The 16,457-nt window shown below is 40.1% G+C and overlaps 1 protein-coding gene across 1 annotated transcript in view; it reads right to left on the bottom strand.

Annotated features, from left to right (window-relative positions):
* The window catches only part of arsj (arylsulfatase family, member J), a 21,780-nt gene extending 9,738 nt beyond the window's left edge, over positions 1-12,042 (bottom strand). Inside the window, exon 1 of the mRNA XM_007540326.2 lies at positions 10,962-12,042. Within this exon, the coding sequence (XP_007540388.1) occupies positions 10,962-11,257 (296 nt within the window). The 5' untranslated portion in view covers positions 11,258-12,042. The remainder of the gene's footprint in view (positions 1-10,961) is intronic.
* Between the last annotated feature and the right edge of the window lie 4,415 nt (positions 12,043-16,457).

Genomic DNA, 16,457 nt, shown 5'->3' on the forward strand with positions numbered 1-16,457 from the left:
TCTAAGATGACCACTGCTTTATTGAAGAGGCTGAGGGTGAAGGTGATGGACTGGCCAAGCATGTCTCCAGATCTAAACCCAATAGAACATGTTTGGGGCATCCTCAAGCGGAAGGTGGAGGAGCGCCAAGTCTTGAACATCCACCACCTCCGTGATGTCATCATGGAGGAGTGGAAAAGCATTCCAATGGTTTTCCACTCCTGCTCTGGTGAACTCCATGCGCAGGAGAGTTAAGGTAGTTTAGATCAATAATGGTGGCCACGCAAAATATTGACACTTAAGGAACATTCACTTAGGGTGTACTCACTTTTGTTACCAGCAGTTTAGACATTAATGGCTGTATATAGTTATTGAGGGAAGAATAAATTTACACTGTTATATAAGCTGCACACAGACAACTTTTCATTGTGTCAAAGTGTCATTTTGTCAGTGTTGTCCCATGAAAAGATATAGGCTACTTAAATATCTGCAAAAATGGGAAAATCCTAATTTTAAAAGTATTTTTTGTGTTTGTTTAAATTGCTGAATATCTGTTAGCTATGGTGAGGATTGAAGTTAATGATGGCATTCGTTTAAAAAAAAATGATATGTAATTGTTATAAATAGATATTGGAAATAAATGTTCTTGGAAAAGCATTTTTTGTTTTCAAGCAACAGAGGAAGAATGCTAGATGAAGGAAAGACCTGATGGCAACAAGATGGTTTAACTGGTTGGAAGGAAAACATGAAGAAACACTAGAGGGGGTTTACTCAACAGGTTGTGTGAAGAGATTACATGAGAAGGCCACCTGCATCCAGAGATGCACAAAAGTTCTCACTTTTGTGATACACTGTAAATGCACAAAACAAATGAAACATTAAGAGATCTTAGTGTAAAAGTTTGATTTATTGTTTGAAAGTCAATTAAAATTTGAAAGTTATTTGTAACCAACTATGACCATATTAAATTACATATATATATATGATAAGAGCTACGTGGTGGAGGTATGTGCAATAACTAATTTTGCAATTTTACAGAGCCACCTCATGGTGTACATTGAAAAAAAACTAGCTAGAGATGGTCAGTTTTGTGTTTGTAGTTGCCAAAATGAAGAAAATTGTGGAATTTGTTATGGTTTCATAATGTCAATTATGGGCAATTTAATTTGTAACTTCATGTGTAGCGATTATGTTGTAATTTGGGGGGAAAAAAAGAAGTGTATATTTTGCTAGGTTTCTGTTAGCTCAGAGATTGATTTTGGCTAATGCAATTTTAATACTGAAAAAAAAAAACCTGATCAACAACTTTTGCATAGGGGTTCATTTGTTGGACAAGCTTTCTAGTAGGGCTGAAACGATTCCTCGAATGATTCGAGTACCTCGATTACTAAAATATTCGTTTACAGCAGCCCTACTTTCTAGAAAACATTGCCCACCTCAATTTTGTTAAGGGGACTTGCAGTTTTCAAGTTATAACCTGGAACGCATATTTTCTACCATAGTGCTACACACAGGTGAACATGCCTGAATATTTGTTTTTGAGTAGTGGTGTGGCTACTGAACTTAGATACCAAATAAAACTTGTAATAAGTTTAGGGGCTGGGCTGCAGTACGAGTTTCAGCAAAGAAACATAAGAAGAAGAATGGAAAAAACTGAATAAAAACAATAAGACTTCCTGCCCTGCTGGGAGCAGATGAATGACCATGCTTTGCATTAGCCATCCGCTCGCTTTTGCAGGCTCTGGCTCACAACCCTAATTATGGATAACACAGATAAACTTTCCTTTCATAGTGAAAAACAAAGAGGAGGTCTGGCATAGCCTCTGTTTCAGACGAGTGCCAGTTCTCTGTTCTTACTTTAATTCCCTTTGCAATTAATCAAGAACATTTAGCATGAGAGTTCATTGATACAAACAGGAACTCTTGAGGCAGCTTTTAGAAGCAAATGTTAAATTCTGTCTGACTCCCTACATCTGCTTTAAATAAAAGCAAGACACCCTGGAGACAAAGAACTGCTTGCCTCCTCAGCCTTTGACCTTGTTCTAAATCTCCTTTGCCTTCTCTTGAGGTTTGTGGTGTATGAAAAAGGTAAAACCAAGATCTAGTTTAGTTGTCAGAAAGCAAGTTAAATTTAGAAGAAAATCAAACAGGCTCCTATTCCCCATGGACAAGACAAAAGTTTGCAAATATATACAGCAAATAAGCTTTGTGTAAATGTTCCAAACTCAGTAATAACGAGACAATCATTTGCAACTCATTCGTAGAATTTGGGCCTGACTGGGAAACTAACCACTGTTTCTGGCTTGCATAACCAGATGAATTCTATTAAAAATCAGTTTGTTTGGTGTAAAGTGACACATATCTCATCAGCTTCTTAGAATATTTTAGATTTATTTCAGTGTCTTAAATGGAGAAATGTACATCAATGGTACCAAGATTGAGCAGAGCACTAGATTAAATTTGGAAGAGAATTAAAGATACATCACAACTTCATGCATTTGTTTCATGCAAAGACACACATCACTGCCATAATGTATGTGACTAAGTGGACAGGGAGATGAAGTTCAGTGTAGGGATTTAATGAAGAACAAATGAACAACTCAACCTACAAAAGTCCCTGGAATGAGAAAATCCAAGAACCAAGCAAAACTGGAGACACGAGGGGATACAGGTAGTTCAGGTGATGAGACAGACTACCAGATTAGCGACAGGGAATGAGAAGCTTAAATACTGTGAGGCTGAGTGGAAACAACAGACCTGACCTGATGAGCTAACTGATTGCAGGTGTGAGTAGCTGCAGCAGGTGTCAGGCCGAGGAGCGAGAAAGAGACATAGAAGCTGGACAGATTACACAACAAAATAATTCTAACACTAAGAATAAGTAAGAAGAAACATGATTAAAGACATAAGAAGAAAACAAAGAACAGGAACAAGACTAATCTAACAAGAACTGAGGAGCACACAAACTAGAATTACCAAAAGAATTAGACAGAGAGATAAACTTAACTAGAATCACTAAGGAAGAACAGAAGTAAACTCTGGCAGTCAATAACTAGACCTAGAGTAACGACATAAAACAGAACTAGAGACACTACAAGGGACTGAAAGAAGGAAAACAAGAACAAGACAAATCTAACCAAAAGAAGTAACATCAGATAATGAAACTACAATGAACATGAAGGGCTAAACTAAAGTGAACTGGAACATAATTTATTAAACAGAAAAGCACAAAACAAAATCCCAACCCAAAAGCCAAAGTCTTGACAGTAGCAAACTTCCATCAATGCTATTTTATCTGCATTTTTATTGTATTTAAAAGGTTGACAGAAATGGAAAAATAAAAAAAAAATTGTCCTCAGTTTTGCTAAAAAGGTTTTTACGATTGAGGATTTCAAGAAGAAAAAAAAAAGAGTTAATGTGCGAAATAGAAGATGGACACACATTTGCCTAAGTTCTGATGTAGTAAATGCCTCTATCCACTCGTCCTTGCCAGAAGCAAAAAACTCTGAAAAATATTAAAGTCCAAACAGCACAGAGGGGAAGACTGTCAGTCTGTAGTGATCAGCAAAAGGAACCTACCATCTGTAGTGAGGAATTTGTCCGTTCTGAGATGTTCTAGTTCCAACCTCTACATCTTCCGTATTACCACAAACTATTCACAAGGTAATTCACAAAACAGATCAGAACGTGATACCCCCGTTCATGGCTCATCAGGAGACCTCGCTGGATGAAGAGTGGGGGAAATATGATCAATATGATCATGGGAATAATGTTTTGGAAGTTGGTGGTCCTGGGCCAATCAGGGCCGGTGGAGGAAAAAGAATGCTTTATGAGTTCATAATTGGCCATTGAAATATGAATGTAGAGAACAATGAAGTGGATGGGAGAATGAGGAACATAATCAGTCGTGGAAATTCATTGAAGTCATTGGTCACCAATCAAGCCAAGTCCACCAGATGAACAGGACTGAAAATACCCCAAGTTGTTTCTAATGGAAAATATTGCCAAACAATGGAAATTATCTTTCCTTTAGCAAAAGTAAGTTGGAGGATGCTTATTTCAGCCAGCTAAGAGGGCACTGTTTTACTCTATGCCCAGCCTGAGTCATAGGATAGTATGAAGGACATTTTTTGAGCTGTTTGAATTGTATCCATCTTGATGCTGGTAACTGGTCCAACTGTTTACTTTCAGGATTATAAACTGATGGATGCTGTCTGAATAACTGCCCTCAGACATCATCTCTCCTTTACTGCAGTAGCCCCACATGTTCACTTGACTATTTTGGACGGCTCTTTTAAAAGTATCCAAGGCAGGGGAGGGCAGCTGTAGCCCAGTGCTGAGCATTGTTACATCATTTCTTCATCTTGTAGTCAACCCATGGAGACTACGAGGCAGAGAAACAGCTGGCGGCTCACTTCAGTGCCTTATCGCATGTCAGCGTCAGCACTTCCGCTTTTCTTGCAGCTGGAATCACGCTCATCTCGCCAGTTTATTTACACACGCACCGTTCCACATTGCCAAGAAATCACATCATTATCTTCAAATCACTCACGTTAGTTGTACACTCAAATCCACAAGTCAAGTTCACTTTCTACTCCTCCAACCTTTTTGTTTATAAAAGCTCCTAAACAAACCTACAGGCTGGCCCTCTGCTCCACATCCTCTTTACATGTGGTTCAGATAAGCAGCTCTGCATTTCATCAGTCAGCCCCAGAGCATTTTGTCTCCTCTTTTTGGCAAAGCTGTTTGTTATTTCCTTGCCATTTCTGAGCTCTGACTCTTTCTTTGACATACTTATTGTTCTGCACTCCATTCAGCAGGTCCTTCAGTGAAATGAACATCACCTTCTGTTAAAGGTGAACTATTATGCTTCCTCAAACACCTTAGGATTTTCCATGGGCTCTACAAAACATGTCCATCACATTTTGTGTCTGATCAGTTGTGCCTATTTTGAGCTCCTTTCAGAATGAGCCGTTTTAGGACCTCATGTCACTCTAAATCCAAATGAGCTGCTCCTGGCCACGCCTCCAACTCAACATTTATACATCCATGTGAAAATTACTGCAAACAGATGCACAATTATACACCGTACATCTTTGAAAAGCTAAAGTGGAGCCTCATGCTCAACCAACAAAAATGCAGCAAGAGGTTTCTGGATGCCAAATCAACAATAAAACACGTGTCTCTTTCAGCAGCCCTCACACAGTCCATACCAGGGTAAAACCAGATGAGTAAATGTACTGAAGCTTAGGGTGGGTCGATAGGTGATGGGCTGGGCTCAGTTGGGGTTGCTAAGTAACAAGTGACAGTTGATTGTTGGGAGATTTTTGAAATGGTTTATTTTCTAGACACCAAAAAACAAACTTATTGTCAAAAAATGACTGGGTGGGTTTTTCAAGCACTTATTTATAGAAGCGGTAAACATCAAATGGAAGTACAAAAATTTGCTAAATGTGAATTTAGCATAATAAGTCCCCTTTAACTCTACTGTACAGAAAGCATGCCTGCCAGATAATACATTACTTACCAAGGTCTCCGTTTTAAAATCTACACTCATTGTGAGCAGATATAAACAAGTTTAAGAAAATAAACTCTTCAACTCTCCTCTCTGTTCACTAAATCAAACCCAGAGTTTTGTGCTTTAGGAATTTCATTGCTCTCCTTCCAAACATGTGGAATCCAGGGTGCCTTGTCCATGTTGCATTTTCATTTATGTTCAATAAAATGTTGAACCTTTAGTTTCTGAACCTCAAGGGTAAAGAACAACCAATGCATGGAGGCCTTAGTCCTTGACGTGGCTGTCAAAGGTTCAGGTCCTGACTTGAATACTTAACAAGAACAGTCACTACTTAATTACTTTTATTTTACTACTTTTTAGAAACTGTAGCTACTCACTTTACACCAGAAAAGGATTTAGATTAGTCATTTTGCTTTTTTTCTTCTTTTTCTTTCCTTTGGTTTATTTTGTTTGTATTTCCTTTTAATTCATGTAAAGCACTTTGAATTGCCTTGTTGCTGAAAATGTGCTTTATAAATAAAATTACCTTACCTTTTGCTGCATGTCTGCCCCCTCTCTCATTACCCATTTTCAGTACCACTCTTAAGTAAAGAGTGGTCAGACAGAATCTAATAAAACCTTAATAAAATAAAGGGAAAATAAGTGGAATGGAGAGGGAGAAAGGACTCATTCAAGAAAATTGGTTTGTCTTAGTGACCTTGAAAAATGAGTAAATAGTAAGTTGCAAGTATTTAGTCATTCTAGGTGGGATTACATTTTTATCAAGCAGTCCACACAAATTAAAAAAATAAGTTAACATTGCATGAAAAATAAGTTACATGAACTTATTTTATTTTTGTTAGTTTTACTACATGATTTAGTACTGCTAACTTCAAATTAATGAGGTTTTCTCGTGGGTTTTTTGAGACAAAAAGTTTGCATAATTTTCTTTAAGTAAGGTGAACTAATTAGATTTTACAAAGTTCAGGGATGTGAAAAGGGACCACTTAGAAATATTGGTCTCACAATGTCAGACACATTCTTCACTTTCTCTGCATGGGGAAGTGATGGTGTGTGGGCAGTGGCTTGTACAGCACAACTCTAGATTGAAGAAAAGCTTTGCTTTTAAGTCTCTAACCTCATCAGCACAGCCAAAAGAAAAACAGGTAGGTTAAAGATTTGCACCATGAACTTCCTGAGGGCTGATAAAAATACAGAGCCTCACAAAAGCATTTAAGCTACCTCACAATGCCATGTATTTTTAATTTATATGACAGAACAACACAAAGTTGTAGAAAATAAGAAAGTGAGAAGATTACATTACATTAGAAGAACATTAGAGAACAAACAGAATCATGGAGACCAAGGAACCCAGCAGACAGGACATGGAGGAAGCTGTGGAGAATTAAAGCAGAGTCAGGTTCTACAACATTATTCTAAACTTTGAACACAGAGAGAGGATGGACCACCTGGAGACTTGGAAGAAAACTGTCAAATAGTAGATGTTCAACATTGGTCAAAACATCCTCAAAAGACCTGCCGCTGTACACCTTTCAGATATTTATATTTAACATTCTGGCAGTTTCCTTCCACTTCATAACTAGGCCCTCTCTGTGTCTTTCTTGAACATAAGAACAGTGAACAACAGAAGGTTGTGGTTGAAATCAAGGTTATTTTAGTTAACTAAAACTAACTAACCCAAAAAACACTGAAATTGCGTTACTGAAATAAATAAAAACGGTAATTAATAGGAAAAATAAAACAGTTTAACTATGAATATTGTTCTTTGAACTTCTACAAAGTAAACTTGCCAGCTCTTTAAAATCTTATATTTAAATGTTAATCAATTTAAAATCTTTTAATTTATGTTTGTTGAAATGTATGTTTATGTACGTTAAATCACATTTAATGTACATGAATTAAAAACCATTAAATCAAATTTAGCAACATTGATCATCTCAATAAACAAATATTACATTCATGTATCTGTGCTTTGTGTTAAACTATTAGCATTTATGGGGCCCTGAAGCCCTGGGGGGCCTCATGAAGCCACTGACTTAATTTGGATAAACAGAAGTGCAAATAATTGATATTGATATTCATTTTAATTGTATTTTTTTAATTGTTGTTTTTGAGACTAGTTTTGGGTATAAATAGCATTTCACTGGCGATTTTTTTCCCGTAACATGTAAGTACCCAGTAATATTTTTACATTTCTTGTCTACTTAACATCTTTCAATAGAAAAACACGGTGGACCGCCTGTGGAACGCCTCGGCGCCCCGACCAGCGGGATGAGCAAATTTTCTGTGGGAAACCCTGATGTAGTCCTCTGGGAGTATGGGGTACCGGGCCCTTTGATACGGGCTGTCAGGTCCCTGTATGACCGGTGTCAGAGTCTGGTTCGCATTGCTGGCAGTAAGTCGGGCTCGTTTCCGGTGAGAGTTGGACTCCGCCAAGGCTGCCCTTTGTCATCGATTCTCTTCATTACTTTTATTTCTTGGCGCAGCCGAGGTGTTGAGGGGATCCGTTTTGGTGGCCTGAGGATCGCATCTTTGCTTTTTGCAGATGATGTGGTCCTGTTGGCTTCATCAGGTCGTGATCTGCAGCTCTCGATGGAGTGGTTCGCAGTCAAGTGTGAAATGGCCGGAATGGGGATCAGTGCCTCCAAATCCGAGGCCATGGTCTTGAGTCGGAAAAGGGTAGAGTGCCTTCTCCGGGTAGGGGGGGAAGAGATAATAGGTACTCCCTTCCATCAAATCAAATTTTGACAGGTAGTGTTCAACGTGGGTGGTCCGGAAGTGGGGGAGGGGCAACGTGGGTGGTCCGGAAATGGGGGAGGGGCAACGTGGGTGGTCCGGAANTTCCGGACCACCCACGTTGCCCCTCCCCCACTTCCGGACCACCCACGTTGAACACTACCTGTCAAAATTTGATTTGATGGAAGGGAGTACCTATAGTCTCTGGGGGATGTCCTGCCCCAAGTGGAGGAGTTTAAGTATCTGGGGATCTTGTTCACGAATGAGGGAAGAAGGGAGTGGAAGATCGACAGGCAGACTGGCACAGCATCTGCAGTGAAGTGGGCCCTGTACCGGTCCGTCATGGTGAAGAGGGAGCTGAGCCAAAAAGCGAAGCTCTCGATTTACCAGTCGATCTACGTTCTTACCCTCATTTACGGTCATGAGCTTTGGGTCGTGACCGAAAGAACAAGATCACAAAAACAAGCGGCCAAAATGGGTTTCCTCTGCAGGGTGGCTGGACTCTCCCTTAGAGATAGGGTGAGAAGCTCGGTCATCCGGGAGGGACTCAGAGTAGAGCCGCTGTTCCTTCACGTCAAGAGGAGCCAGTTGAGGTGGCTTGGGCATCTGGTCAGGATGCCTCCTGGACGCCTCCCTGGTGAGGTGTTTTGGGCAAGTCCCACCGGGAGGAGGCCCTGGGGAAGACCCAGGACACGATGGAGGGACAATGTTTCTCGGCTGGATATTGAACGCCTGGAAACACCTTGGGGGAATCCCAAGGTGGAACCCGGAAGAGCTGGAACAAGTAGCTGGGGAGAGGGAAGTCTGGGTCTCCCTTCTGAAGCTGCTACCCCCACGACCTGATCCCGGATAAGTGGAAGAAAATAAATGGATGGATGGACTATTAATCTTACAAGCCTCGTATATCCTAAGTTACTGAGTAAGAGATGCTGTGTGAAATTTCACCACTCAGAGTCAATGGGGAGGTTTGCGTGTTCCACCAAAGAAATAACTCGGGAGTGAAGCACGTCAAAATGCATCAACACAACGAATTTAATATGGCATTTCAAAAACAAACACTTGACGGAGTTTGGCTACATGGAGGCTCAATGCAGGAGCAAAAGACATCCGGATCAGCCAGGCAGCAGCTAAAGCAGCGCACAGCTACAAACACTCACCCGGATTAGCATCACGGTCAGAAAGCTAAACAAATAACCCAAAAAATAATTTAAGTCAACAAGCTAGCAGTGCAAGACGCTGGTTCTGCTCTTGCTACTGAATCGCTGCTACGCGCTACAGGTAGTAATATTTCACAGATGTAGTACCACTCAACCTCCACCTGGCAGTGAACTCTCACACAGAACATCTGCTTAAAGCATGTATCCTAGATACAAAAAAAAGAAAAAAAAAGATAGGGATGCTCTAATCAGGTGTTTTGCTGAACGTTCCCACTCACTCACAGCGTTAAAGTTCCACATGACAGCATTTGTTGCTGCGCGCTTGAGCAGTGTGAAGGAAAGAGGAGATGAGCTGCACACACAGGCTGCGAAGTGAGATAAATGTGATCTTTTTGGCGATCACCCATCATACACTTTTTCACAGAAATCGGCCGATTGTGATCGGTGGCCGATCGATCGGCACACCTCTAAAAAAACAAAAAAAGATTTTACATATGTATTAAAACTTTCGTTGTCCTAACATAAGACAATCTGAAAAAATAATCAATCTCCTGCTCTCAGGACGTTTTGATTTAGTAACTTTAAGCTTTAAGTAACTTACTAAAATAAACTTTCGTAAGTTTATTTTGATCCAACCTGCATTTGACTTAGAATAAATGTTTTTTTTTCTTGACATTATTTGATATAAGCAGTGTTGTGAGATTTATTTGACTAATAATTATGGTACAGAGAACCTTGCTGTTAAATATTGTTTTACTGATTGCAGGTTTATCAGTTGTCCTTTTGACTGAGTAGCTGCTGCAGTTTGCTTGCAAGTATTTTGCATGTTTTATGTCTAAGTTAGGTGAATTTATTTAAGTATTTTAAACAATTTATTTTATTTGCAGCTGTTGACAACTCTAACATTTATAACATGCCAACTCAGGTTTGTAGATCAAGCATCTTTTCTTTTTTTTCTAGCAATTTCTTGAGTACTGCATGGGGTGAATCATTTCCTGGGACATCCAGTTCTGGGATGACTGGCAGATAATATGATGGACCTCATGGTTTGAAAACAGCCTTATCCTCTTTCCCAGACTGATGAGCAATAATGGTTGCTTCTTTCCACTCATTGCTGATGTTTTTCCACTTTGGCACAGAGTGAACAGACACCTGTAAACACCAGTCTAGCAAATCACCAAAACTGAGCAGATAACTGATGGTGATCAGTTGCATTTGTTCAGCAGCATGTAGCTGCTATTTTCTCTCTGAAATCACATTGAAGTATGAAAGTTGGAGGGATTTTTCTTCTTACTTTTTCTATTTGGAATTTAAAAAGTTTCCTTGGTATAATAAAGTAAACAAATGAAGATTAGAATCTGTTAGATTTTCTGTATGTTTGAGGCTTGATTTGATAGAGAAAAAAATACTATATAATTTTTTATGTGATATGTATCGACAGAAACAGTAACTAATTGGTCCCTTAGATCAATTTCATGTTATAGTTTTACTTCAGCAATGAATTAAAAAATAAGGTCTTACACTTTTCCTTGAAGACTGGATCAGTTTTCATTTACAAGGTAGGTTTTTACCTGCCGGTCATCAGCTGACTCCGGGACGGGCTGCAGAGCGGCTGGACGTAGTAATTCTCCAGCTTCACCCCCTGTGCGGCCAGCCGGTCCAAATTCGGAGTTTTGATCTCGGAGCCGTGGTATCCAACATCCCGGAAGCCCTGATCATCCACCAGGATGAAGACGATGTGCGGCTGGGAGGTCGGCGGCTCGAACTCATCTCCTCCGTTGCGCAGCCCGGACCTCCAGTTTTCCCACGACATGTGAACGCTCCATACCGGAGGAACGATGAAGCTGAGGAGGAAGGTCAGGAACATGCTTCAGCCCGACTCGGATCCTCAACGGAGGTGGTCTGTGCGCATGACTAGGAGGCAGACAGCGGCGCGTGGAGCTCGGGTTCGGTGGTATGAACAGCCTCACGGTTCTCCTTCCAATCGCCAGGCGCTAGCAGCATGCTCTGCAGCGGGAAGGGTCCATGTGGCTTGCAGGCAGGCGGCAGCTGCTCCGCCCGGGAACTTAAGCAGAACTCCGGTGGAGTTCCGCTCAGAGAAGCAGTCCTGTCCCCCGACTCATACAGCGGGGTCTGTTCTGCAGAAGGACGCAGGTCCGAATCAGTCCAATCCCCTCACTGTCATGACGCGTTCAGAACCCGTCCACAATCCTCCCATTTGTCTTCTTGCTGCGGGCCCACTGCTGAAAGCACCCACAGAGCACAAACTGCACAACTGCTGAGAGAACTAATTGTATGGCAAGCGGTTTGTATATTTATTCTGTAATTTATCCGTGTTTTTAACGCTTGCAAGGTAGTTTGAATTTTAGGCCTTGTCCACCTGTGGCTGGGTCTTTTTAAAACGACGTAGCAGAGATGTTGTTTTTATTATATATAAAATAATCTCGTCCACACCTGATCAGTTTTTTTAAAAAGTGTTCATCCATATAAAGCCGCTGAATTACACTTTTGTGTGTTGTTCTAAATATGTCACACCCATAGGGGGCAGTGTAGGCATTGTGCCTCCGTATTGGGAGGGATAGTTGGTGCAAAACAGCTGTTCTCCAAGCGCTCTCTCTTTTGCAAATTAACGTATTTAAGCAGTTGAGCTTATAAAAAACAAGTAAAAGATGTCTGAACAAATGTAAAAATCAGCACCTCTCTGGTTATCTTTCCTCACAATATGGCCAAACAATAACAATGGTCACATATGTTATAGAAATATAAAAAATAAGGATAAAAGCTTATGACAAATTTTAATTAATCAAGTTTGATGGATTAAATTGCCACGCCCATATCAAAAATCAATAAATCAATGCTCACACACAACCATCTGTTAAATCTGCGTCATAAAATGCTTATGGTATAAAAAATCTGTTAAATATGCATCATATATCCCTTATCGTATTAAAACATCTGTTTTAATACAGTTTTATATGACCTTGTCTGATTAATAAGGTAATATATATTGCTTATTGTATAAAAAGATATGTTTTGATTTAGATTAAGTTGTTATTGAAATAAAACAGGATTCTGGAACACCCCGCCTCTCGCCCGGAACGTGAGCTGGAGATAGGCACCAGCACCCCTCCCGACCCCACTGAGGGACAAGGGTGAAGGAAAATGGATGGATGGAGGATTCTGGAACCTTCTCTTAAATCAAATGGTAAATAAGGAGCATGTCAGGGGGGGCCCCTTCTTTCATCATATAAAATTTAAGTTCTTATCAAAATGAGACGGACAGACAGAATTCTGGCAACATGACTTTTGACCCAGTTATTCCCCTCCCTCCCCCTAAATGGAATGTTTTATACCTATGCAAATTTGTTGATGTGACTCCTCCTCACATGCATAGAGCCCACCCCCCAACTCCTCTTATCTTCCTGCTCCCCTGGAAATGCCCCATCCCACTTTTATTAGTTTATGTTTGAATGAGCCCATAGAGATACAGGGGTGGGATTTCTGTTTTTCTGCTTTAAATATTTTCGGAGGCCCTGTCATTCTACTTGTTGCATTTGGTAGAGGAAGATCCACTTTGCACTGACAGAAAAAATGGTTTGCGTTAAAAGAGAAAAACCTCAAAAGAGAAGACTGCAGGAAGCTAATCAGCTAGCATGTAGCTCATCTGCTCCAACCTCAGAGACTACAGATGGACAAACCATCAGGAGGCCCTGCTCCATGGCTGATGCTCCATCCTCTACACTCCTGGATAGAAATCTGGTCTTACCTCCATCAGCAGAGTTCGAATCCTCAATTCAGCACGAGATTCCCACCTTCCAGGACTCTGAGCATGCTACGCCTGATCCCAATGGATCATGCCCTGCGTTTGCTCAAGCTGCTTCACCCAGCATAGGAAAAAACACCACCCAGTGTTGTCCAGTGGGACCTCCCTTCCCTGTCAGACTCCAGGCTCGGTCTATTAAATTCCGGTCCATAAATTGGATGCTTCCCAGGAGTCTACCTTTTTTTGTGCAAGAGAAAACCTGAAGACAAAAGGCAGCAGGTTGTGAAGTGAGGTGGAGAAGCTAGTCTGCTAACATCCAACTCAACTGCTTGAAGATCCAAAAAACAATCAGATGGGAATCCCACCACCTGCTCCATGCATCACCCCAAGAAGTAAATCATTACAGCTGGACAAAGTTTGCTCTTTTTTTTTTGTTTCATTCATGTAAATTGAATCAAATAAAGAACTTTTATCTCCACCTCCAAGCCTGGATCCACTCTCAGTCACTTCATCCCAGTCAAGGCTGATGAAGAAATTAAGGTCAAGGAAATTTGGAGTCACTAAGTACTCGATAGTCAAGCATTTAATAAATCATGTTAATTGTTATATTAATTTCAAATCAGAATAAAAAACACAAACAAAGAATAGTTTATTTCATAAACAAAAATGCGTCTGTGTTTAACTTCCTTTCTTTCTCTGTGCTGCTCTCAGCTGGTATCTGATGAACGTCCTCCACTCTGTCACTTCAGCCAACCGACTTGCCTCGGGTTGAATAAAGGTCCAAAATAATTTCGAGTCACTATCTACTAAATTGTCAAGTATTTATTAACTAATATTTTGTTTTTATAGTAAATTTTAAAAAGCTACAACTTAAATAAAAAGAGAATGGATTAATTTTGTGGACAACTGATCCATATGTTTAACTTTGAGAGCTTTTCTTTCTCTGTGCTGCATCAACTGCTGAGCTCGGCCTGCATCAGATAAACCAACAGCCCCTCAGCAACGGTCACTTTACCCCTGCTAGGGATGGGAAATAGTAAAAGTCAAAGATATGTGGAACCNTCACATGCATAGAGCCCACCCCCCAACTCCTCTTATCTTCCTGCTCCCCTGGAAATGCCCCATCCCACTTTTATTAGTTTATGTTTGAATGAGCCAATAGAGATAAAGGGGTGGGATTTCTGTTTTTCTGCTTTAAATATTTTCGGAGGCCCTGTCATTCTACTTGTTGCATTTGGTAGAGGAAGAACCACTTTGCTCTGACAGAAAAAATGATTTGCGTTAAAAGAGAAAAACCTCAAAAGAGAAGACAGCAAGAAGCTAATCGACTAGCATGTAGCTCATCTACTCCAACCTCAGAGACTACAGCTGGACTAACCATCACGAGGCCCTGCTCCATGGCTGATGCTCCGTCCTCTACACTCCTGGATAGAAATCTGGTCTTGCCTCCATCAGCAGAGTTCGAATCCTCGGTTCAGCACGAGATTCCCACCTTCCAGGACTCTGAGCATGTCACGCCTGATCCCAATGGATCATGCCCTGCGTCTGCTCAAGCTGCTTCACCCAGCATGGGAAAAAACACCACCCAGTGTTGTGGTGGCCATTTATGTAATGTTTGCAACTTGTAATTTCTACTAATTTAGTTTTCTATTTTGGGAAGTTTAGAATTAATTTAAGTTTAGATCCAAAATCTGTAGTTAATTTGTATATTTGAATTGATTAGATTATGTTGGTAATTGGTTAGACCCTCCCATTAATTTGAGTAATTAAAACACACCGGGTGCTGAGTGGAGCGATTGTTTGGCAAGTGTTTGGTGTGTGGATGGGAGGTTTTTTGTAAATGATTTTTTGACCACTTTCACTTTTCATTTTTTTTGTACTTGAAACGTCACATTAAGTTTACTTTCATTTTTGACTAAGTTGTAGGACATTTTTGGTAATTATTTTGTCGCTATTTTTACAAGAAATAAAGAATATATTTTTTCAAATTAAGTCGGAAGTGCGTTCAAATCAAAAACCACCTGTTAACACCCACAGCCTTTGTTGGAATATTGTTTTTTGGAAACGAGAAGGCCGCGACAAGTGTTGTCCAGTGGGACCTCCCTTCCCTGTCAGACTCCAGGCTCGGTCTATTAAATTCCGGTCCATAAATTGGATGCTTCCCAGAAGTCTACCTCTTTTTTGTGCAAGAGAAAACCTGAAGACAAAAGGCAGCAGGTTGTGAAGTGAGGTGGAGAAGCTGGTCTGCTAACAACCAACTCAACTGCTTGAAGCTCCAAAACATCAGATGGGAATCCCACCACCAGACCCGGCTCCATCCATCACCCCAAGAAGTAAATCATTACAGCTGGACAAAGTTTGCTCTTTTTTTTGTTTCATTCATGTAAATTGAATCAAATAAAGAACTTTTATCTCCACCTCCAAGCCTGGATCCACTCTGTCACTTCATCCCAGTCAAGGCTGATGAAGAAATTAAGGTCAAGGAAATTATAGTCACTATCTACTCAATAGTTAAGCATTTAATAAATCATGTTAATTGTTATATTAATTTCAAATCAGAATAAAAAAACCCAACAAAGAATAGTTTATTTCATAAACAAAAATGCGTCTGAGTTTACATAACTTCCTCACCGTTTCTTTCTCTGTGCTGCTCTCAGCTGGTATCTGATGAACCGTCCTCCACTCTGTCACTTCAGCCAACCGACTTGCCTCGGGGTGAATAAAGATACAAAATAATGTCGAGTCACTATCTACTAAATTGTCAAGTATTTATTAACTAATATTTTGTTTTTATAGTAAATTTAAAAAAGTTACAACTTAAATAAAAAGAGAATGGATTAATTTTGTGGACAACTGATCCATATGTTTAACTTTGAGAGCTTTTCTTTCTCTGTGCTGCTCCAGCTGCTGAGCTCAGCCTGCATCAGATAAACCAACAGCCCCTCTGCAACGGTCACTTTACCCCAGCTAGGGATGGGAAATAGTAAAAGTCAAAGATATGTGGAACCGGTAAACTGTCAACCATCAATACATTTTAGAATAATAAATGTACAATTATTACAATTATTACAATAGCTTAATCCTATGAACAAGTTTTTGCTGTTTCTTTCTCTGTGCTGCTCTCAGCTGGTATCTGATGAACCGTCCTCCACTCTGTCACTTCACCCAACCGACTTGCCTCGGGGTGAATAAAGATCCAAAATAATTTCGAGTCATTATCTACTAAATTGTCAAGTATTTTATTGACTAATATTTTGTTTTTTACGGTAAATTTTTAAAAAGTTACAATTTAAATAAGAGAATG

The sequence above is a fragment of the Poecilia formosa genome, unplaced genomic scaffold, assembly GCF_000485575.1.
Source record: "Poecilia formosa unplaced genomic scaffold, Poecilia_formosa-5.1.2 Scaffold532, whole genome shotgun sequence".
NCBI lineage: Eukaryota > Metazoa > Chordata > Actinopteri > Cyprinodontiformes > Poeciliidae > Poecilia > Poecilia formosa.